General features: G+C 37.4%; 2 protein-coding genes across 3 annotated transcripts in view; both read right to left on the reverse strand.

The window, feature by feature from the left end:
• Positions 1–6,781, reverse strand: part of LOC139142862 (dual specificity protein kinase TTK-like) — a 44,143-nt gene extending 37,362 nt beyond the window's left edge. For both annotated transcript variants that reach the window (XM_070713034.1, XM_070713035.1), the window contains exons 1-3: positions 6,690–6,781; positions 2,295–2,539; positions 1,401–1,626 (exon numbers count right to left, since the gene is read on the reverse strand). In XM_070713034.1, coding sequence (XP_070569135.1) covers positions 1,401–1,626; positions 2,295–2,430 — 362 coding nt within the window. In that variant the 5' untranslated portion in view covers positions 2,431–2,539; positions 6,690–6,781. The remainder of the gene's footprint in view (positions 1–1,400; positions 1,627–2,294; positions 2,540–6,689) is intronic.
• A 4,382-nt stretch (positions 6,782–11,163) lies between these two features.
• On the reverse strand, positions 11,164–23,100 carry LOC139142863 (THAP domain-containing protein 2-like). Its single transcript, XM_070713036.1, has 7 exons — positions 22,800–23,100; positions 22,168–22,282; positions 20,354–20,520; positions 16,185–16,292; positions 15,599–15,750; positions 14,852–14,954; positions 11,164–13,348 (listed from the first exon to the last, which is right to left on the reverse strand). The coding sequence occupies exons 1-5, from the start codon at positions 23,011–23,013 to the stop codon at positions 15,647–15,649; spliced, it is 708 nt and encodes a 235-aa protein (XP_070569137.1). The 5' UTR covers positions 23,014–23,100; the 3' UTR covers positions 11,164–13,348; positions 14,852–14,954; positions 15,599–15,646.
• Positions 23,101–24,154: the final 1,054 nt, after the last annotated feature.

Here is a 24,154-nt window from a genome sequence, read left to right on the forward strand (position 1 = left end):
GAGAAACACACTTTTTGACCAAAAATGGCAAAAATTGCCCCAAAATTACAAAATTACTGATTTCATCATAATTTCAATAAATATCATTAAGGTGATCTGTAGGAACCTGTATACCAAATTGCAAAGCTATCAGATGAGTAGTTTTAGAAATACACATTTTTTGACCAAAAATGGAAAAAATTAACCTAAAATTACAAAATTGCAGATTTCATCATAATTTCAATAAATATCATTAAGTTTATCTGTAGGAACCTGTATACCAAATTTCAAAGCTATCAGATGAGCAGTTTTGGAAATACACATTTTTTGACCAAAAATGGCAAAAATTGCCCCAAAAATACAAAATTACAGATTTCATCAGAAATTCACTATATATTACTAAGTTCATCTATAGAAACCTGTATACCAAATTTCAAAACTATCAGACCAGTACTTTTTGAAAAAAACATTTTTTGACCAAAAATGGCAAAAATTGTCTTAAAAATGCAAATTTGCATATTTCTGCACAATTTGAACAAATCTGAAATAGATTATCCCTAGGGACATATGCACCAAATATCAAAGCTATCTGACTTGTAGTTTTGAAGAAGAAGATTTTTAAAGATTTTTTTACCAAAAATGACAAAAATTGCCTTAAAAATACAAATATGCAAATTTCACCACGATTTGAACAAATCTGACTGTAGTCACCCTAAGTAAACTGCATATTAAATTTAAAAGCAATCGGACAAGCGATTTCAGAGGAGATTTTTTACCAAAAACACCAAAAAATGCCCCCAAAATACAAATATGCAAATATCACCACAATTTGAACAAACTTAAGTGAGGTCACCCCAAGTGAACTGCATATAAAATTTCAAAGCAATTGGACTTGCGGTTTCAGAGGAGAAGGCAATTGTTGACGGACGACGACGGACGACGGAAAATCAGCCTATTTGATAAGCTCCGCGTCGCTGACAGCGGAGCTAAAAAGTCTTTCACTTGTATGACTCATCAATGTAATTTTAAGGCATATATTATATGATTCATCTTGTCGATAAAAACATACATGTACACATCAGTGGTGTATGTATCAGCACTGATACTTGTTTCTATCTATGATACAATAAAGTTTTATGAAGATAGTTGTAAGGAGAGTCAGTCCAACTACATCTATTGAAGTTTTAAACAGAGGGCAGGAGAACGTTATGAAGTTTTACAGTTACAAACATGCAGATATCTCCACAATAGGGCTTTGACAGGTAAGCCACCCCTCTGTTTTTGGAGCATCCTATTCATATGTTAATAGCCATACAAAAGAATTGTTCATAAAACCAAAGAATATGCAAATATGTATTGAAATGTCAGTTGGCCATCCCTCATCCCCTCTGATTCTCCAAACTGTGTAGACCACTGCTTACCCTTGGAGGAGAGCAAATCTAATGTGTATCTTGGCATATGATAAATTCCTCTTATTTTCATCCAGTGGCATCTGTTGAACAGCTCTGGTGTAGACACTGTAGAGATACTGATAACGACTCTGTTTATCCTGATAGTGCCTTCTGAACTCAACGTAGTTCAAGTACTCAATCCAGTTTTCTGGTTTGTTGCCGGATCCAACGATTTTATTGATCCATGATGTGTGATCTGGAAAGAATTCAAGACAGATATTGTTCACATCATCGTGACATTACAAATTTGTAATGTGCAGGTGAGCATTAAAATTACACTTGATTTTATTCCCTTACTTTAAACATAATTTTAGTAGCCTTGAAAGTTTTCTGACTAAGCTGGCTTTATCTCCTTTAAATTGTTCAGTGATAAGACTTTCCTATTTGACATTTTCGGTTAGCACAAGACCTCAAAAGACCCACCATCACATTTTTCTCATATCGTGGAAGGGACTGTGGATAGTTAAAAGGTGTATGGCAAACAAAACTCATTGACCATAAATGACAGTTTGGAAATACGTAATTCAACAAAAAAACATGATGAGTACTTCTTGTAGACATTATAAACTGCTGTTGGAGGTGTACAGTAAACTATAGACAGGTTTTTTGAACAAACATTTGACACAATAACTGAAATGGAACTAAACCGCCCCAACCTAAATCCATCTCCTGATGCTAACCTTCCATTTCAGAACTGCAAGTTTGTGAGCAAAAAAGAGTGGGGAACATGGACACTGTGAATTACATATAGTAGGCAAAACTGTGACGGAATCCCATCATTCAATGTGACAGTTTCTGCAACTGGTCAGCACTTTGTTACAAGTATGCACAAGTTATGTTTCCTTCACACAGTTAAAATATTACCTGTGATGTCCAAAGTCAGTGTTCCAGTATGACTATGACTTGTATCATCTTTTTCTTTTTCTTGTTTTTCCTTCTGAGCTCTGGAGTCAAGGCTCTGCAATCGCATTCGCAGTGATTCTAGGCTTGAAGTTGACATCTTCGCTTTCACAATCACAGGATGGTGACTTTGTTGAAAATATTCTCCAAAAACCTCATCAGTATGGCAGTATGTGGTTAGCTGGTTTTTTCTAAATGATAGACTTCAACTGAAAATGAAAAAGTCGATGGTACTGAGCTTCTTGGCTACATCATGGTCCCACAAGTGGAGGGACTATGGCTACATTAGTTTGACCAAGGTCTGGAGGGACCATGGTTTGAACATTTTACCCCTTTTCCTGCCAGACAGTAATAACTGTATCACTTCGTTCCCATCAGCCAAGTCAGTAAAAAGCGGTATTGAGCCAAAAAATGGCGTATTTTCACCCACTTGGCTAGGTATGTTATAGCATATCTTTTCCCTTGTCCAAAAAAAATCAACTTTACAGTATTGTTTTCAACAGCCTTCAAATGTACAGTATTATGTTAAAATACATCATATGGAATACGTTGTGTTTCATTAATTTTAACCATCTTGACCTTGTGGTGAAATATGGACTTGGCAGGAAAAGGGTCAACATGGATATCTACACAGACAGTTCTGAGTTCTTTGTTAACCCTTTGAGTGTCCCACCAAAATTTAATGCAACATTTTACCAATTTTTATTAACTTTTCTGTAACTTTTCTGATTATTTTGGACCAAATGCACACATTTCATAGGCCACAGTTTTTTATCAAAATTTTAGAAAAAATCTGACAAAAATTAACTTAGGTATATTTTATAAGGGTGACAAAAATTGACTTGGTGGCAAAAGGGTTTTAAGGTTTCAAGACAAGAAATTGACCTCTTTCATCTAACAATTCTCTGGTGGTTAATAAGCTCAGAACCCCCGTAAATTATATATATTCGGAAAGCCTAGATATAGGGGAACATTTTGGTTACAATAGTGTCACCGTTATTTACATAACTTTCATGTGACAGGTAATTGGCATAACCTTTCAAAAATCGGTTTTCCCTACGTTTTGTTTCAATGCTTTGAGATATGTGGCCGAAATTTGTGTGAGTCCAAGCTGTCTTAAGGATCTTTCAAAAAGTGTCTCAGAATTTTTTTAAATGGCAGGAGTCATGAGGGAAAGTTTCTGAATATGCAAAGGGTTAGGAGGGCCAGCACCCTTGTAGAGTTTGCAGAGAAATCTTTAACAATGTCATTATTGACCCTGTGACCTGAAAGTGTATATTTGAGAATTGAAATAAGTTTGTTATAACATTAATTTTTATACTCTTTTACACACACAAAAAGTCAGAGAAACTATGGGAAATGAAAGGTATTGCTAAGTTTCAAGGTTGATTGTCTCTCTTTCTTTGAAAATTGAGGACCACTTTTTTAACATCTTTGATACTTCATGTCATTATAGATCAGTACTGTATTGTTACGTAATGTTCTGATGCCACTTTTTTGTGGGTGTCAAGAGTGTTCAGAGAAAATGATAATTCTCCATCTATTGCAAGTTCAATCACCACTAGTATATCCATAGACCCTCGAGAAAAACGTTTTTCTCAAGGATCTATGGTATATCGTACATGCGTTCATGGATGTAAAAACGACGATGCATTGATTGAGGACATGATACAGAGCGGAGGCACACAGGAACATACAGCGTATGACACTTGGACTTTTCTACCCTCTGTCATTAGACACTAGTTACGGCGGTGCTCGAATAGTGTGTTGGTTGCATTCCCCATGTTCCCATCGATCTCTCAAGGGAAAATTCCATTTGTTATTGGAAACAGTGATGAACTTCTGAACAACGCATTGTCTATTTACAAGGTAACACACATACCCCTAGCTGCAGTACAGTAGCTCGATGTTTTGCCTGGGTATTTGGGTCGCACGGCAATGTACCCAGGCAAAACCTCGAGCTACTGTACTGCAGCATACCCCATGCTCCCTGAACAGTTACCGCAGAAACCCAAGCACGTACATGTAGTAGGGATTTTACATGAAATTGATAGACAGCTACAATAATAATAAATTATATATCAAAAGAAAGCTCTCGTCAAGACCAATTGATTGCATTTTGTTTGATGAAAATCGGTTCAGTACATGCAGAGATATGTCTTGTTGAATTTGAAAAAAACTTTCTCCTATTTAGAAATTATGCCATGGTAGACACCTGTAGTTATCATAACCACCAGGTGACCCCATTTTGAACATTGTTTGAGGAAACTAGAATTGCAATTTCTTGTGCTTTTTGCAATAACTCAAGCATTTCTTATTGAAAATTGATGAAATTTTTTGTGGATATTGCTACCGAAATGTTCAATGGTTTTTAATTTTTATAAGTGAAAAAGGTTATTTAGAATGCTGTTTACAAGGTAAAAAAAAAAACAATACCTGTAAAAAATCAAATGATACCTGTGACATTGATCACTGTATGCATTATGTATCGTGAACATCTACAGAAATATGATAATCATATTCCATCGTATTTACTTTGCATATATGAAACAAGTTATTTAGATTTATATTTACAAGGTAAACAAATAAACAACAACACTGTAAACAATCAAATGATACCTGTGACATTTTAGAACTTGGTTTAAATTTAACAAAATATTTTTTTAGATTTTTTTTAATTTGAACTTCGAATTTTTTAAATTTTTTGTGTGATTACAACTTTTATTAGGCCTAAATGATTATGAAATATGTCTGATTAATGTCGATTTTAAGATAAAACAAAGAACTTTTCCAAAAAGTCAAAAAAACTTCGTTCTCAACCCTTTGTCAATGCCGTAAAACAGCAACACGCATTTATAGAATGAACAACTGCATTAAACTGGATGCAAAGTTAAGCTGCCCCGGAAATAACATAGACCCTCGAACATGTCGAAGTTAGCGGTTCGAAATACAAACCAGTATAAATACAACTTTTTCAAAGTCCGGGACACCATCAATGAGGAAAGAACAAATTAATAATCTATGGCCTTGTTCTTCAGAATGAACCAAAATAGTCCCCTTCTCGGGAACTAAAGATAGAAACTAAAATTTCAGTATAGTATCGGCAAAGTGTGGTGCTCGTGCGTATGCCTACACTGCAGTGCAGTGCTGGCTTGACAACTTCTCAGTGTCTATCGAAAAATATTACCCGGAAGTCAAACTACTTCGAACAAGATAACGTTTGAAAGGGTAAAGTATATTTCTCTAGTTCCTTGCGTTAGATAAGAAATCAGACAAATCTAGCTGCAAAATCATGAACGTCGGAACTCAGCTTAGACCTGACACAGAACATGCGGCGAAGCGCCGATTACTTGTATGTGATTCCTGGGAGTGCCCGGATGTAAAGTTGGGGTGAAACCATACTCGCTAAAAAGGGCCTAAGCATCATTTTTCGCATCGTCAGACTCGTAATTATTGCAGAATTACAATTAATATTTATCATAAAATTAATTTTGGGGCCGAACGTTTAAGGAAATCAAGATTTTCTTTCAAAAAAACACAAACGAATCACAAAGTTTGATCACAGATTGAGTTTTTCTCGGCCGATTTTAACGTTTGCCCCCTCAAAATGAAGCCCATGATCTCTACTTTCGTACCGACCCAAAAAAATTGTGATGCGATCAGAATAAGTCATGCGGAGAGCCTATCGAAGAGGTATATGTTCGATCTCCTTCGCGGGACATTCGAGGTCAAGGCACAACGCTCATAATGGACGCCAAAATCGCCGGTACGCGTGAGTTTGTAGTCGTGCTGCTTTGCCATTTATCGTAGTACAAAAGTGAAAATTTCCCAAAATGAAGTTAAAATAATAATCTTCAACACTACAGTTTCATTTTCTCTGATTATTTGGTCTATTTAAGAATTAACACGAAAGTTCGGACTAGACCTGCATCGAACGCGTACGTTCAACACAAATGTCACGTGACCTAAAATCCTACATGTAGATGGGCCGTGCAGTGTCACTCCCTCGTCGTGTTCGGGACGGCAAACAGTCCCATTATGCCCGCACTGGTTTAGCTTCCTCGTTAGCATAACTTTGAAGTTGCAACAAAACATAACCCCACTCCCAAACAAACACGGTTGCAGGAATGGTACAGCTTTTGGTCGCGGATCGCAGCTCAGCGCCTGATCTGAAGGAGCCCCGTCAGCACTGCAAAGTCAGCAATGCAGTTCAGACCGACCTTGAGCCGCATGATAAACAGCCACACAAATCCACAATAAAACAATTGTAGAACACCTTCAACATACAAATTTGTCTAAGCAACAAAGACAAAGAAGTTTGGAAAGAGTATGGCGAAAGAAAGGGGTTAATATTGTTACCTCAAATGTACGTTTGGCAGTGGATCGGCTGTAACAACAAACTCGGCCATTTTATTTCGAATCTGCTGCCACCTAGTCACGTGATCACGTACTTCATATTTGATTGGTTTGTAACGCAAATCATATCCAAAACATAACAAAGATGGCGCTGTTCACAGTAGCTGTGGCCGAACGGAAAACACTATCTCACAAACAATCCAGTGCAGTTGCTCGCAACGAGATAAGGGGTGGACCATTTGATATCCTGGGGGGGGGGCTTGGAAGATTTGGGGGAAAAAAAAGATGCCAGGTGGAGTTGCTCGAAAAAAAAAATCTGGCTTGAAGTGGCTGATAGAAAAACAATTATGGACCATTGCGACATCGAAAAAAAAATCTTGGCAATTGTTCGATGCACACTGCAGCATCAATAACACGCTGTGCGTGTTATGATGGACACTAAGTATAATTATCCGACCAATGGACTTTTTAGATCATTACATATTATGCCTTTACCTGACAGAATTTTATACAAAAATATGTGTTTAGTTTTTAAATCCTTGAAAGGTATAGCCCCATTGTATATGACGGAAATGTTCCAATATGTCAGTCAGTGTCATAGCCGTGTGACCAGAGCTAGCTCCCAAAATAAGCTTGATATCCCTAGAGCCAAATTGAATGTTTTTAAAAACACATGGTCAGTACAGGGAGCTATGGAATGGAATAAGTTGAAAACAGAAGTCAAATCTTCTGAGACACTTGCCTCTTTTAAAAGAAATTATTTAAAACAATATTGGCAGAATTTTAATTTTTTCTTGCTTTTCCTGTTAAATGTGGCAGTTGTTATATGTGGTTATTTGTATTTTCACTCTTGAAAATTGTTTTTGTGGTTGTGTATATATTTGTTGTAATGTCGAGGGCCCTGGGGGAGATAAACTCTCTCTAGAGTTTACCAGGCTACCCTCATTAAATAAAGCCAAATAAAATAAAAATAAAATAAATCAAATCAAGCAGTAGCTCTGGAGTTTTTTAAAGCATAAACCATTTCAAGCTTGAGGAACAATAACTGAATATGAACAATTGTACAGTATACATGACCTTCTGATTAGAGGAAGTATGCTGAAATTGAAATTGCTCACCAGTGTTTTCCAGAAATGTGTAAATCTGAATGTATGGATTTTGTCAAAATACCACAAGAAGAGAGACAGCCTGCCATGAACTGGGTCAAGTGAACTCAGTCAGTCAAGTGGACTGCTCAACTTGCTAATAAACCAGGACACTTGTCAGACAATGACATATTTTTTTCAAGCACAAGTAAATGCCTGGCAGCCATAAATGTACATGATTTTACAAATATATGTAGGATACCATCATCTCTTCTGATGACACCAGTGATGTTCTCAGAAAAGTTTTCACTGTAAGTTTGTTAATGCTTAATGTAGAACTCAGTAATCAGGTTGTTTGATTTGTATTTTCAGTGTGTTACCCATGGTATAAATAAGATCTATAAACTGATATTTTTGTAAAGTGAATCAAAAATGTACATGTATTTACATATCTTTATTTAGTTTCTTGAATATAGTCTGTGTGCGATAGAACAGCATCTTGTTACTGGGTGTGAAAAACCAAGCAAACAAACATTGCACCGAAATTTGGTAAAAAAAAATATATCTCGAAGAAGGAAAGTGAAAAAAAAAGTTGCCAGCATATGCCCTGTAGAAAAAAAATAATTCATGGTGAAGCAGGTGGGAAAAAAATAATGGCTCTCCACCAATCTTCCAAGCCCCCCCGGATATCAAATGGTCCACCCCTAAGGGAGCCTCAGTAATTACAAGGGTTGGGGATTGGGCCGGGTGAATTCCTGGCTCACCTGTACTGTAAAATGTGACCCTCCCCTTGGCCGGCATTCTAAAACTTGACCACGGTCACCTGTGTCGCAGGGTAGTCAATTAATCACTGTAAGTTGAATAAACTTGGAAATTATATAATGGCATGGAAGCTCTTCCTTCATAAGCCAGTACACGCACAGGGAACTTAGTAATCTTGTTGTTGTTGTTGTTGTTGTTGTTGTTGTTGTTGACCGGTTGTATAATAGGACGGGAGTGACGTTGGGCGACCTACGTCGTTTTTTGATCACGATTACAGTTTTCTTTTACAATTATCTACAACATCGACAAACAACAGCAAGGAATGAGACATTGTTTTTTAATATTTTTTATTATCGTCAACATCATCATCACCACCATCACCATCAACAACAACAACAACAACAACAACAACAAGATTACTAAGTTCCCTGTGGTACACGGTGCGTACGTAGTTGTGCTGTCACCATATCATCACTAGATTTGCTGGCATTCTTTGTCGCTACCACAAAATTCTGTTTCAGTTTGAGCTCTTTCAGTGACTCAGTGTGATCTTTACTTTCATAGTGGGAAACGAGAGCTGACCTCTGATAATTACTGCATCCCGATGTATATTCTTTTTCTTTGTGCGAAGGCATACACTGCACATCATTTTCGGAGTAGCTGCTGATGGATCGTCTACTGTCAACCATTCGAATTGCTTCTCCCAGTCCCGCTGATACCGCTTCACACGTCTGACTCATCCCCGGGGACTCATCTCACCTGCATTGCTTTGTCGGTTATTTCCCTGAGATTGCTGATTCTGTTCAGGTTCTCTTGTTGGGGATCCTGTTTTGCGTCGTTTAGAAACGTAAAAGTCAAACAGAGAAAGTTGTCTTCCTGCCATGATTTAGTACATTAAATGATTTACCATTATTTTGATTACGGCCAAATTTTACATTTTTTTTTTCAAATTAGTACCGTCATTTGCATATCAAATAATTGCTAACATCATGCACGCGTCTACACTTACAACGAGTATGGAGGTAGTAGCAGAGTAGACAACGAGTGACAAACTTTGCAACATTTTAGGCAACTTTTTACAGACTGACCTACCCATGACCTGTTGCAATATTGTCACTTTTACCTCAGAATCAGGGGCACAAGTGGAGTTACAATATAGATATGGTTGCCTAGCTATTGTCGATGTCTATTTATAGCTGGCAACAGTCACCATTGCCTGTGGGGGTATTCCAATCTGCCGAACACAATAGGGGAAATGTTTGCGTGCAGTGCTCGTAAAAACTTGTATTTTTTTGCGTGCAATCACCACAGTCTTGCGTGAAAACGTAAACAATTTGCGCTAACGCGAGCCCTGTAATATACATACATACATACATACATACAATACATACACATATACATACATTCATATATATGTACATGCATATACATGTTATAAAAAAAATTAAACACAACATATACATACTCAGTCTACCAGATATACAGACAGAAAAACAGATCCATACGTACCTACATGTACAGGTGTCCGGAGTGCCGGTGTACATGCATAGAGAGAGATTGGCCAATCTCTCTCTATGCATGTACACCGGCAACTCCGGACACCTGTACCTACATGTACCGTAAATATGATACAGGCTAGCCATCACTCTGAATTCCATAAGTACTGGAATATGTACAGTACAAAGTGCTGCGATAACTATAGTTAGGATGTGTTCAATGTAAGTAAAATGGAGAGAAATCGGAAAATCTCTAATGTTTGGGTATTTTTTTGGTTTCAGGTGGAAACATGCTTCAAGTGAAGATTCACTAGCTGGCAATCCGGTATCTGTCTGGCAGATCAAGTAGTGATCAAGATACAGATGAGGAAATGCCCACATTCTTAGAACTTTGCAAAAAACATAAAAATGGTGGACTGGAGTCTCTTTTATCAGAATTAACACAGAGTACTTGTGATAAAATTGAGGAAAATACCAGGGGTCAAGCTATGAATCAGGAGTGGGTTAAACAAAGAATAGGGAGAATAACTGCCAGTATTGCTCATCAAGTCATGCATGTACAAAATCCATCACCAACTCATTCACTCCTTAAAACTATTTTCGGTCAAAACAATTTTTCTGGAAACATTCATACACAATATGGTAATGATAGGGAAAGTGTTGCACGTAGTATGTACTGTATGGAAGCTGGCAAATTACACAGGAAATTTAAGATTTGGGAAACAGGTTTGATTGTTGATCCAGATAAACCTCATCTAGGAGCAAGCCCAGATGCAATGGTTGAATGTGAATGTCATGGTAGGGGGGTTGTTGAAATAAAGTGTCCAAGTACAGGCGCTGATTGTACTTTAGAGCAGTACACTCAACTCAAACGAAATAATGTAACTATGGATGAAAACAAGAATGTTCATCTTGGATCTGGTCCATGGTTGACACAGATACAGATGCAGATGGCATTAGCTAAGGTGGAGTACTGTGATTTTGTGCTGTTTTTCGGGAAACATCCGTATGTACATGTGGAGAGAATTTATTATGACAGGTCATTATGGAGTACATGGTGTTTCAAACTGACAAATGAGTTCATGTCATGGATTTTCCCTAATGTTTAATGGGAAAGTTGCTGGTAGTTCTCTATTTCATAAGCTTGATTTTTGTTGTTCTTGTTCTACTTCATAACAAGCTTGCTACATGTGTGATACAAATTACTGTTGCCTTGGTAATGATTGTGGAGATTTGGTAAATGCCATATTCTAAAGGCAAATTTTATAGCAGTGATGACACAGCATCTGATCATGACATCTAATTAGCATAGAAAGCTGCTTTCATATCTATTCAAATGTACCGTGAACTCCAACACAGCTTACAAATGTATACACCACTAGATATTGTAATTTTACCATTGTAAAATGCACATCACTGGAAACAGTGGCTTTACCATCGTGAGCAGCAAAAAGGCTGTAAATGCAAGTCATGTATCCATAAGCCATGAATTTTACAAAACTATAAAGGACAAGGGGATATTGTCATGCCATCAACACTCACACTACTTGCAACTCAGAGACTTGTACTAAAGACATCAAAAGGCAAGTCATTCCTATAAAAATTATTATTACTTAGAAATAAAAAAAATGAAATCTTCAAAATATCCAGAACTTTTCATTTCTAACTCAATATGAGCTGTACTATATAAGACACAATGTATCTTAACAGTATTGTTTAAGGTGGTAATATGACAAAGTAAAATAGAGCAAGAAAATGCGATATACAGCTGCAAGAGCTAGTTCTTTGAATATGTTGGTCTTTTATGAAAAGTTGATGTGAGTTTCTGTAAATCACAAAACATTTGCCTCAACCATAAGCAAAGAAAAATTGTTGTTCATATAAAAATATAGAAGTAGTCTAGTTTGACAATAAAAAATGCACATTGTTTTTGTTGTATGCTTTTATAGGGGTTTCTTTTTGGGAACTAAATTATTGAATTTCATTTGGAATATATGAATAATATTAATCATTTCTGAAAGAACCAGATATGAATACACAAATGCCAGCAGCGGCCATGACAGAAACTATTGTCTTCATCAATTTTGAGGGAACATATGCAATAATAACAGAACTCCATGACCTCAGCGCACGATCTGTGGCGTACCAAAGTTATTTTCACTCCTGATGCGGTATATTCTGCTGTACTGTCACGAGCTTCGCTCGTGAAAGTACGGCCACAGAATATCACCGCATCACTCGTGAAAATAACTTTGGTACACCACTAATCGAGCGCTGAGGTCATGGAGTTCTGTCATAGTATTTTTCAATACATAGACCACAACTATTCTCACATTCAACTGAACAATTTTACTCTTATGGCCAATTTTCAAGAATTGGACCTAAATTTTATGAAAACAACCTGTTTAAGAGCACAGGAATGAGACACAAGTAATCTCAGAGGCCAATGTCAGGTAAACTCAGATTGACAGATGAGACATACTTATGGACCACACTATCTCTTCACAAGTGGTTCATAGAGATTGCACAATGCTGCAGCAACTACTAACATCTGATTAGCAACAGGTTTCAAAGTCAATGGTATGGTACGAGATAGAAGTGAAAAATTTTTTATTCTTTCAATGGCTCTTTCAACATGAATACGTAAACAGGCAATATTCCGAGTCTGAACAATTTCATTTAAACTTAAATGTTTCCCCTTACCCCATGTACATTTGCGTGTAAAAGGTGGAACTGCAAGATCAGCATGCCTCTTTAAACATAAATCTCGAATCAAAAAGCCTCTATCAGCCATGACCAGGTCCCCCTTTCAAGCAAATCAATTATCCCACATTCCTTGGTAATATGGCGGTCAGACGCATTTCCTCCCCACAACTTTGAAATAAAACTGATATATCCATCTGGTGTGATACCAACAAGGGCTTTACCAGTATTCCGTGATTTGTAATTAGAGTATGTTATGTATTGTGCTTTCGGCATTGATGGCTTTTGGATATAAAATTCTGTACAGTCAATAATAACTCTGGTTGCCCTATACTTCATCTTAAAACTGTGAGGCATATTTTTTAATACTTTTCTCTTGGATGGCCATTTTAAAGGAGGTGACATAGCATTACTCATAACAGTAATCAAAGTAATAAAAATCTGGGACAAACGGGTGGCTGATGTACTGAACATATCAGCCAAAATAAATAATGACAGTCCCTGACGAAGCCTTAAAATTGTGATTAGGAACTCTTGAAAAGGGCTGAGCTTCCTATTCCTTCCTGGTTTTTTATAAGTGGATCTCTCATTATGTTGTCCATCATTGTTCATTTCTCTGAAAAAAATGTGGAAAGTTTAATTGGTAAAAAAAACATGAGAAACTTTGTGACCATTATTAGTCTAAAGCATAAGCTGCTCTTGAACTGTCTGGTTCAACCAACAAAGTACTTTAAAGGGGAAGTTCACCAAGGATGATTTTTACATATGTGCTAGCTTTTGGGTCAGTTATTCAAGAACACCACTTTCACCATTTCTAACGTATTTTACAAAAAAAGCTAAAAATAATAGCGGGAGTTGCGTTTTAGGGCTTCATCAATATCATGGGTTTGACTCATGGGGGAAAAATGTCAAGCTTGGCGCTTTCATCAGGTGATACGGAAGGGATCCATTTCAAAAAGGCTATTGTTCGTTGATTCACGTTCACATAGATTATGCGTGTCTGTACATGAGTGGATGAATAATGCCATTACTATTGGAAAATGGTCCATTCCAATCACATGATGAAGTGCCAAGATTGGCGCTTTCCCCCATGAAGCAAGATCTATGTTGATAAAGCCCTAGAATGCAACTTCCAGCACTATTTTCATCCATTTTTGTTTAAAATCCTGCATGTTAAAAATGGCGACAGTGGCGTGTCTGAATAACTGACCCCATAGCTAGCACATATGTAAAAATCAGCCTTGGTGAACTTCCCAAGTTCACCAAGGATGATTTTTACGTATGTGGTAGCTATGGGGTCATTTACCCAGGAAAAACTATTTTCACCATTTATAACTCGCAAGATTTTTTACAAAAAAACGATAAAAATAGTACAGGAAGTTGCCCATGTAATTTGAATCATGGGAAAAAAGCTCCAAGCTTGGAGCTTGCATAATGTGATATGGAAGGGACCATCTCCAGACGGGTATGGCCCCCACATTGTCCACTCACATCAACACAGTAGTAAACAGCAACACAAAATCTGACAGTGGACAGTTTATTATGAGTGAATCATCGTATGCAAGGATACACAGTATAAACAGTATATATATGGCAGTATAACATATATATGGCAGTATAAACCATGCCTGGTTTAAGCATGGGTGAATGGACAATGCCATAACCATGGGAAAATGGTCCCTTCCATATCATATTATGCAAGCTCTAAGCTTGGCGCTTTTTCCCATGATTCAAATTATATGGGCAACTTCCTGTACTATTTCTATCAGTTTTTGTAAAAAATCTTGCGAGTTATAAATGGCGAAAATAGCTTTTCCGGGGTAAGTGATCACAAAGCTAGCACATATGTAAAAATCATCCTTGGTGAACTTCCCCTTTAAATGAAAATCATTTCCTTTAACCTCCATCACTCCATACAGAACATAAACTATGTATTTTTTTCTTCTACAAATACAATTCAACTGCATCAGCCATACTTTGTCATTTCCACTGAAAACAAAGATTATTTGAAAGCCCTTCCAAGGTCATGCCCATCCACCTGACAAGCTCTAGAACAAATGTTAGGGCCACAAAGATTATTGTCAAATATGATAGAATAAAATAGAAACAAGGTAATTACCTGACACTAGATTTTCCACGCCAGTATCTGATGGTTTTACCACTAGCTGTTGTTGCTGACACTATGTCAAATACATCAGTAAGTTGGCTCCTTGATTTTATACCTATTGATAAATTCATATTTTATATCAAAACAAGCGTGAATTGCTGAAATGACTTGAAAAATGTAATTAAAAGGCCCATGATTAATCATTTTCTACTATAAACAGATGCAGAGTTAGTATAACATAGATGACCTCATAAAAAAATTCTCTGATTTTAAACAATGATATATCCTAAGGAGTGGATCATTAGATATTCAGGGGGTCTCGAAGATGCACGAGGTGGCAATTTTTTTTTTCCTCGACAGGTTTCACAGGATTTTTTTTTATCTTCTCAATCCTTTCTTATGTAAAGCCATCTGTGGCTGAATTTTATTTCCATTTATGTCTGCTAGGAATAGTTTTCAAAAATATTCCCAACTCCCCCCCCCCCCGATTACAAACAGTCAACCCCTAAGTAGGACGGTGAAACTTGCTTCAATTTCCAAAAGATTTGAACTATATTCATGATTATTTCAGTACATGGGGAAAGTACAAATATGTCAAAGTAGGTTTTATGCACCTGAAGCATAAAATTACAGATTCGGCCAAATAAAAGCAAGGAAATTCAAACAATTACATGTTTATACGCTGTCAGTACCTAGATATAGTTGATATAAACTGTCTTTCTCATGGTGTAAGCATGATTCAAGGAGAAAATACTCTACCTGTGTATTTCATACAGCTCTTATCATCTTTAAGAATACTTTAAACAGTCAAGTCTCGCCGTAGTGTTTCCTGTCATTCAGAGCAGTCTCCAATTTATGAATCCTCTGTTGCAAAAGCAAATTTTCTTCTTTAACTTGTAATAGATGTGACCCTGAAATCAAAAAATAACAAGTTTCACTTTATTATCTAAAAGGGACATTATCTGTAATTGCCTGTAATTTAAGACTACTAATTCAATATCCTTTCTGTGTATCAACTACAGAACTATGAATACGAATCAAAGGCCCCGGCCAGAGAGACAGGCCTAGGGGAGGAAGGAAATATCTAAAGAGATAAATGCACAAATAATAAAATGAGGAACAGATAGCTATCTAAAAGGGATGGGTACACAATAAAAATAAGGTACAATGAAATCTCATAACAGTATCAAATATGTAAAACACTGTGCAGAAAAAGTTTTAAATAATTCTTTAAAAATATTATATATACTCAGCTTGTATTATAAATATAAACAATGAAAAATATAGCACATCTGTTTTGCAAAATACAAAAAGTAGACATTTTCTAAAAGCAGATTGTGGATACCTGTGATTTCTGTTTGAGTAGCGACACATACACTGGAAACTTCATCCACGTCAGTTTTGCAATATAAGTGATCTTCACTGGGTGGGCTGGTGACAGTAAAGACTCCATCTGACAATCAAAAGATGGCAAAATCGATTATTTATTTCTTAACTCAACTATAAATTTGAGGAATACAGTCATTTACTGCAAATACAAGACCAAAGTGAGTAAATCCCTACTAATTATCAACTTCCCTTGCAATGTTCCGATCTTCCTTAGAAAACAGTGTCCTTCTTATCTTCCGCCAGTCTCCTTTATTTTTTCTTTCTCTATGAATTGGAAAGACTGTAGGGAGACTGGATTAGCATGGCATGGTATGAGCTGGTCAATGAAAACAATTAAAGTTCTTAATGTCTTCCTATGGGAACATGGAAACATTGCCTGGGATATTGGTAGGGACTTGTCAAGTATGGTATCCGGTCCAATCTCGCCTGAGATTCATCATCGGGTCAGTCACAATCAGGGTGCGCTAGAGTGTGTCACTTAGGTCAAAATTTCAAGTTCATGATAACTGTCCAGTTAAATAATATGTTGAAAGGTTATGGTATGGGGCATATCTTCCTAAAATTTGGTGAAGCAAACGCCATTAGTTTTACCACAGTGCACATTGTTTTATATGGTCGACACAGTGTCACGGACGCTACAGAAATGTTGAACATGAAACACAAATGTCATAATAAAATTTTAAACAATGATTTGTTAATGCTTTCTTATATTATTACAATATAAAGATGCATATTGGCATTAAAATAAGCTATACTTGGTATGATTTACTTAATTTTTCCATGAATAAACACAACCTCAAGTTTAGTGAGAAATACAACAATATTGATCATATTTTTTAATAGAACTTTCAACTTCTCTATGTCCTTCCGCTGGTATGCTGTATTTAAAATTTTATTGCCATGAATTAACCATGCTATAGCAACAACATTAATACCATTCAGTGTAATCAAAATGAACTTCTTTCTAAAATATTTTCTGTTTAGTATGACATGTAATTTTGTCACGGACGCTACCAAAATCAAACTTGAAAGTTAGGTCAATTTGAAATATAAAAAGCAATCAACAATCTGGTTTTTTCTTTCTCTTTTCTCCAAAACCTTTCTCTATCAAACATTTAAATTGTGAAAATTGTGTCAAAACATTGACAATTTCTTTAAATTGAACAAGAAAGCTATGGCGACTACTGCAAAAATCAGTTGGAGTATGTGAAAAATGTCTATACCAGTAATAAACTTTCAATATGTCAAAAAACACAGAAGTTAACATTGTTTTTGCCTTACTTAAAGTGTAAAACCAAGATAAAACTAGACACCCAGATCAGGCTAGAGCGACAGGTTGTTAAACTTTGACCTGTGGTCCCACAATAAAATTTGCTACAATGTATCTGACACACCACCCAAGAAATCCAAATGGCTTGCAGCTGTTCTAACACCTGTCAGGATGGGGCGCACACAAACCTAGGTGAGGCTGGAGATCAGAGACGTAGTCTGCCAACCTTTGACCTCTGTTCTATAATATACTTGTACTCTCTGACGAGCGTTAAGTTGGCGTCATACTCATCCTCAGCCTCAGAGGTCACGCGAAAATGAAAATGAGGATGACGCTACAGCGTCAGCTTCACTGGCGTCAGATCTGATTATTCCCGAATGCGTCTGATGGAATGATAATTGTAAAAACGACTTTAAAAATGTGCTTTAAGTTTCATATCACTGTAAATGTTAATTAAAACACAGTGGTATTTGCATTTCATAAAATTTAGTTACCTCTCCTCTCAATACCCGTTTCTCACGTTGTAGATATAACACAACATTCTTAGCCCTTAATTTCCTTAAAGTTCAAAGGTTATATGTATTATACCTTGACTTTTCAGGCCTCAAGTCATAGTTATACAGGTTAATTGTTTTATATGTCCTTTGAATAATTAGGGCTTTCATATCACCTCTCATGGTGGCGATTTTTACACATTTCGGACCATGTATACTTTTTTGCACCAATTTTTGGAAAATCTTAACGCAAGAGTTAAGAGGATACCAACAAACACATCCGCGGATCCATGGACTGAAAATTATGAACATTTCCAAAAAACTAGTCCATATGAGATATTCTAACGATAAAATATTACCTGCGAACCAGTTTTAGGATTCAAAAGAAAGTTGAGAAAGAATGGAGTTGTTATTTCTTAAGTTATGGGCCAATTTTATCATTTATCCATCATCGGGTAGCGTATCCTCCGCAATCTTTGGATACGACGCTGAAGCTGATGCTGAGTAGCGTCATTTTAGTGTCAGCTAGAAAGGCCACCTGAGGACGAGGATGAGGATGAGGATGACGCCGACTTTACGTTCGTACTCTCTGCCTTCATATATATGTGAAAGTGGTGGAGACAGAGTTAACACAAATGTTATTTCTTACCCCCTTGACTTTTAAAAATTCAAAATGTGATAACAAAACAATAAAATGTGGTGGTTATTTCACATTTAGATTGGCTTATAATCTGAAAAACAATGTTTGCATTTTATTGTAGCATCCGTGACATAATGAATTGAAATGGAATACACAATAATAAATGCATATACAGCACAGAATTCATTGTTCTTTTCACTAGAATTCTAATAACATATTCAATACAATTACTGCATTCTTAAAAAACACCAATCTAAGTGTTACAGTTGAGGCTCAACATAACTTTTTGAGTGTTTTATTACTTTTAAAAAAATCAATTTTGTGCAAATTTACAATTTTATGCCTTGAAGACATTTTGTAACCCAACTCCATGTATGTACACACAATACACAATAGTATTTATATGTTTCAGTGGATTAACTGCTTTAAAAAGTGTTAAATAGTTATTAATTATGACTATGTAGTAAACACCGTCACGGACGCTACACCGTCACGGATGCTACATTTCCATATTTTAGGAATATTAATAGTGAACACAAGGGACAGTAATTATATAGTTTGTTTATTTAAGGTAGGCACCTATTGACACTTAGACCTGTGACATCAGATCTTTTATAACTCCTGTTGTCCTTAAGATATGAGTGTGTCACGGACGCTACAAGAAATTCCGACCACAACGATCTCCATTTTCATTTATTCACAAAACAATACAATATGCAATTTATTTTAATTTTGGTGTATAAAATGCTTGCCATGGATGTTGAGGTTGGAATTAAATTCAATATTACAATATTTTACCCATTTTTCTACATATAAACTAAAGGTATATGTACTTATGGTCACAAAACACAAAAAACATAACGATGTTACAGTTTTGGTAAAAATACCACAGTTTCTGTTCCGATGCACATAATCACATGAAATAACTTGTGAAAGAAAGATTAGGTATTCTGCAATAACATATGTAAGCTAAAATTCCACAATTTTAACACTGTGTTCCAAAAAACATTTTGAAATTAGGTACATTTTGAAGTGAAACAGCATAACGCTACTTTTTACAGTTTTTAAAGGCATTTTCGTGGATGTACAACCAAACCTGCACAATATATGCAATATTTCTTTATGTGACCAAGTTAGATACAACTATTACTATTTATTAGAAACAAATAAGCAATATAATATCAGTCTGAATAGCAGATATATGTCCATAACGAATGAAAATCATCTAGCGCATCCTGATTGTGACTGACCCGCATACATGTGAAAAAGACAATTTCAGCACAGCCACTATATTATTTCTGTAGAACGCGTTCGTTCCTATTGCAAAAAAGAAAAATAAAAGACATGGTTCCGAGCGTATATGGATGCGGACGCTAACACCAAGGACACCTTTGACGTGCATATACGCGCAGTAAAAATTAATATTCAGGTCACAGAGATTCACTAAATGCTTAAAATCGACTTACCTTTATAAATTGTAGCATCCTGACTTACTTATAGCTGTCATAAAACATGTTTGTCCGTTCTCTATCCAAAATTATCCGAATTTTCCTTCACGCAAACTATTTATAGGCACGTTTTGACAGCAGATGACAATGATGAATGAAATGGCCAGTGTACCCATCTTATGCGATCGACAGCGATGACTACAAATAGGCAATAAAAATACGTACATTCACATGCAACCTTCTCAAGCAGAACGTTAAAAATGATGAACTCACCTTTCGTGGAGACAGGCGGAATACGTTTTTGATTTCCATGATGATCCTCAACTTCAAGTTCAAGAGATGGGCTTGAGTTGGTCTCCAGAACCACCAGATAATGCAACTCCTCCGCTGGCTGTACTATGTTATGGTTCTCGACCCCTCGGTTTAGCTGCCACTGGTTTCTGGAACGGGATGAATCCAAAGAATGGCCCCAATCATTATATGGAAATTTATGAGGCACAATAGTGTGACTCCAGTCGCCAGGAGAAGGTAGATTGTCAGAATCAAAGTCAGGTGCCGCCAACTGGTAAATTTCATGAATTTCGCAAAATCATCACAAAACATGTTTTGAAGGCTTATATACCGATTTTTCGTATTTTTGACCTTGACCCAAAATTTGGAGGGGAAAGTAGAGCTGTTCGTAACTGCCCTCCCACTGGCATACACGGAAAATATGCCCTCCCACTGAATTTTGATGCCCGCTCCCCACTCCCCACAACATTTCAAGCTCCCCACTGCCCTCTCCCCACTACTGAAATTTCCCATTGCCAACTAGATGCCTACTAGGCAACCCAGATCAACGCAAACCGTGGGAGCAGCTGGCAGTATAGCTTGGAACATTGCTCCCCTCTAAGTTAGGCGCTAAATCTCCCCTCAAGTTCTATCAACCACGCCGCTTTCCCCTCCCTCTACGTATCTTCCGGTGCCCACTGTCAAAAATTTTCTCCCCGCCCACTGAAATCAGTGAAATTTCTTCCCCGCCCACAGTAAATATAGATTTTTTCTCCCCGCCCGCTGATTAGTTTTGAAATTTGCCCGCCCGCTGAAAACTTCGCACGAACAGCTTAGTTTGCGGCACCTGCAAAGTGCTGCGAGCAAACTCTTGAAAATTTGTTGGGGAGCCAGGACGGTTCTCAACGGCGACTATCGATCCACTTATGGTGAAATGGGGAAATGGATGAAAAGTCACCCCAGACATCCATGGGTACTTTATTAAATTTAGGAGTTTCCGGGTGTGAGCTTTGCAGTCCTGTACTGCACACTGGAACTCGGGCATCTTCTTAGCAACCACTCAAATAATTTATGATAAACGCTGATAAATATGTCCTACCATCTGTTGGGAAATACGCATACTGCGTTCAATGAGCATGCACACAAACTTAAATTTCACAAGAGTTCGCAATTCAAAAATCAGGAATTACAAAGCCACTAAATAAAATTCCATTCTTTACATTAATAGTTCAATGACATTGTGTTCATGTTTCAACATAATCTCTGTATCAGCTTTGTCATCTGGCCTAGTACACTTTCATACAAAAAGTAATCTATTACACAGGATACTCATAAAAGTCACGTTCATAATTTAAACAGATTATCAGATCCAGATTTTTCTCCTTGGACAAAGAAAACAGTATAATAAAACAAAAACATGATATTACAGTAATCAGAAGGGGAGGTCACAAGCAATAAATGTTAAAGGGGAAACAAGACCCAACAATGTGGTGTTCACCAATAAAAAATCTGTGAAAACCTGGTACGAAATCAGACTTTGTAATTCACTTTTGATTAGTAATATCAATTTTTTTTTAACACTTTGGTTATAGGTCGAAGTGATGTAAGAACCTAGCACCTAAAACAGTTTGTAATTTGTGCTGCACTGACACGTATAGGGCTTCCCAGCAGCAGACTATATTGTACCTTTAACCCTTTCACCCCAAGTTCCTTGTGTAGAGGTCCAACTTTACCATTGAAAACAATGGGTTTGGGAAAAACCATGGTTGTGAAAGGGTTAAAGGAAAACAAATTACATGGGGTGGAAACAGTCTTACCTGTCCAATGAATCAGAACCTGTAGGTGTATGGGATACGTTAACTGGTTTCTCACCAAGCTTGAGTGATGGAACCCAGTCAGGATGGGTCTGACTGTACAATGCTGATGGTCGTCCTAATAGGGAAGAAGATAAACCACATTCAAATTTACCTGACAATCTTTGAGTAATTTTAGCTGCTGTAGAGTTTCATGATCTGCTGAAATATTTACTTTGTGGAAAAAAACAGACAGCCTTAAGCAGTAATTTGAGTAAACACAATATTTGTACTGCACGTTTCAAGAAACGGAAATCAAATGTGCAGCTAACAGATAGCATGGGTTATACTTCCATGCAGATAGTAATACATGCTGGAAGTAACATAGGCCTTCATATTCCAGGCTCCCATATTCAGACAGAGCCACTTGTTGCACAGCCTGAGCCTTCATGACAAACTATGGACCGCAGTCCCTCCACATGTATGGACCAAGTTTAGTTACCACTAATCTAAACTATCCTTAATAATGGAAACGACTAGAGAAATGTGTAGTATGCTACCGAGGATGATCGACTCACCCACCGTCGATACGGTGAGTCGATATAGTCAGAAAAAAAACTACCTATACCCACAAAACACGATAAATTATGCCGTACCTGTCAAAAAATGTTCCGAGCAAACTTTCGAGTGTACGGACGGGATCCAATCTTTGCGCCCGATGGCCGCGATCCACTTCTCCCGTCGTTTTGTTGACAGTATTTTCGTTTGTTCGCCTTGAGTTTCGATTATTTTAGGAATGGAGTGATAAGAACGCTTAACCCCTCGATTTGAACGATTATAGCAACCGTAAATGACGCAGGTATTCGGCATACTGCAATGTCTGGGACGCAACAAAGATACAGGAGAGCTACTCTGCCCTACGTTGCCCTACAAGATGGCGGATGACCCTTCGACCCTAGGCCGCAAAGAATCTATTCCTGTAGGATTGGGCAAGCATTTGACGATGGTAGTGACTGTGGGTTATGCTTGAGGATGAGTGAGGCATACTCTGCATTCCCAGCCGTCAGCGCAGGACGTGGCAAGAATATTAATCATGCATAATAGTGCATCAGTGACATAATCACATTAAACATATTCACAGAACTATATGACCAGACTGCCAACAGTGAATTCAGATTAAGTTTATACTTAGGGACCGTACAGTTTTTACGGCCGGGGGGGGGGGCCGGCAAAATCTTGTCGCCGATGTTCAAAAAATATAGACCCCCCTGCATTTTTCGTGAAAAAAATGATGACCCCCCCTTTGTCAAAAAATTTGATGACCCCCCCCCCCCCCGCTGAAAAATAACCCAAACCCATATGTCAAATTTACCCGCAGGGTTTGGATTTGAACGGCGCACTTTATTCGTGTAGCAGAGATGCCAGTGCACAAACTTCTCAGCCACATCCATGCAAACGTCTGTTAATTAGGACGACTGTAAGGCAATTTTTAACTTCATTTCCATAGACAACTTATGTCCATGGACATTGTAAACTTTATTGGAGTGGTTCGCCAAAGGCAGCCCTCCGGTTAAGAGGGTCATGGGCTGTGATGTAAAGTCAACTTTATTCTAGTGGGCAACCAAAGGTGGCCCGGTGGTAAAGAGGGTCGATCATGGCCATTGCACGAAGTAAACTTTACTGGACAGGGCCGCTGAAGGCGTCTGGGCGTAAAGAGGGTCGATCATGGCCATTGCATGAAGTAAACCTAATTGGAGTGGGCCACGCCAAAGGCATCTGCCCGTTAAGAGGGTCATGGGTAATACATAAAGTATATTTATTGTAGTGGGCCGCCGAAGGCGGCCCGCCGGTAAAGAGGGTCGATCATGGCCATGGCATAAAGTGAACTTTACTGTAGGTATTATGTTTTTGAAAATGTGGTGACCCCCCCCTTTCCTACCAGTGAAAAAGCTGACCGCCCCCTTCGCGGATTCCAAAATTACGATGACCCCCCCCCCCCATGGATTTTGCC

This window comes from Ptychodera flava, chromosome 10 (assembly GCF_041260155.1).
Source record: "Ptychodera flava strain L36383 chromosome 10, AS_Pfla_20210202, whole genome shotgun sequence".
Lineage (NCBI taxonomy): Eukaryota > Metazoa > Hemichordata > Enteropneusta > Ptychoderidae > Ptychodera > Ptychodera flava.

Bases quoted from the DNA above. Each gene is read 5' to 3' on its own strand.
- LOC139142863 (XM_070713036.1), bottom strand. From the start codon at position 23,013: ATGCCGAATACCTGCGTCATTTACGGTTGCTATAATCGTTCAAATCGA. The intron at 22,283-22,799 runs GTACGGCATAAT...CTTCCCTATTAG, and splicing joins CTCGGAACATTTTTTGACAG to GACGACCATCAGCATTGTAC. The intron at 15,751-16,184 runs GTATCCACAATC...TTTTGATTTCAG, and splicing joins TACTCAAACAGAAATCACAG to GGTCACATCTATTACAAGTT.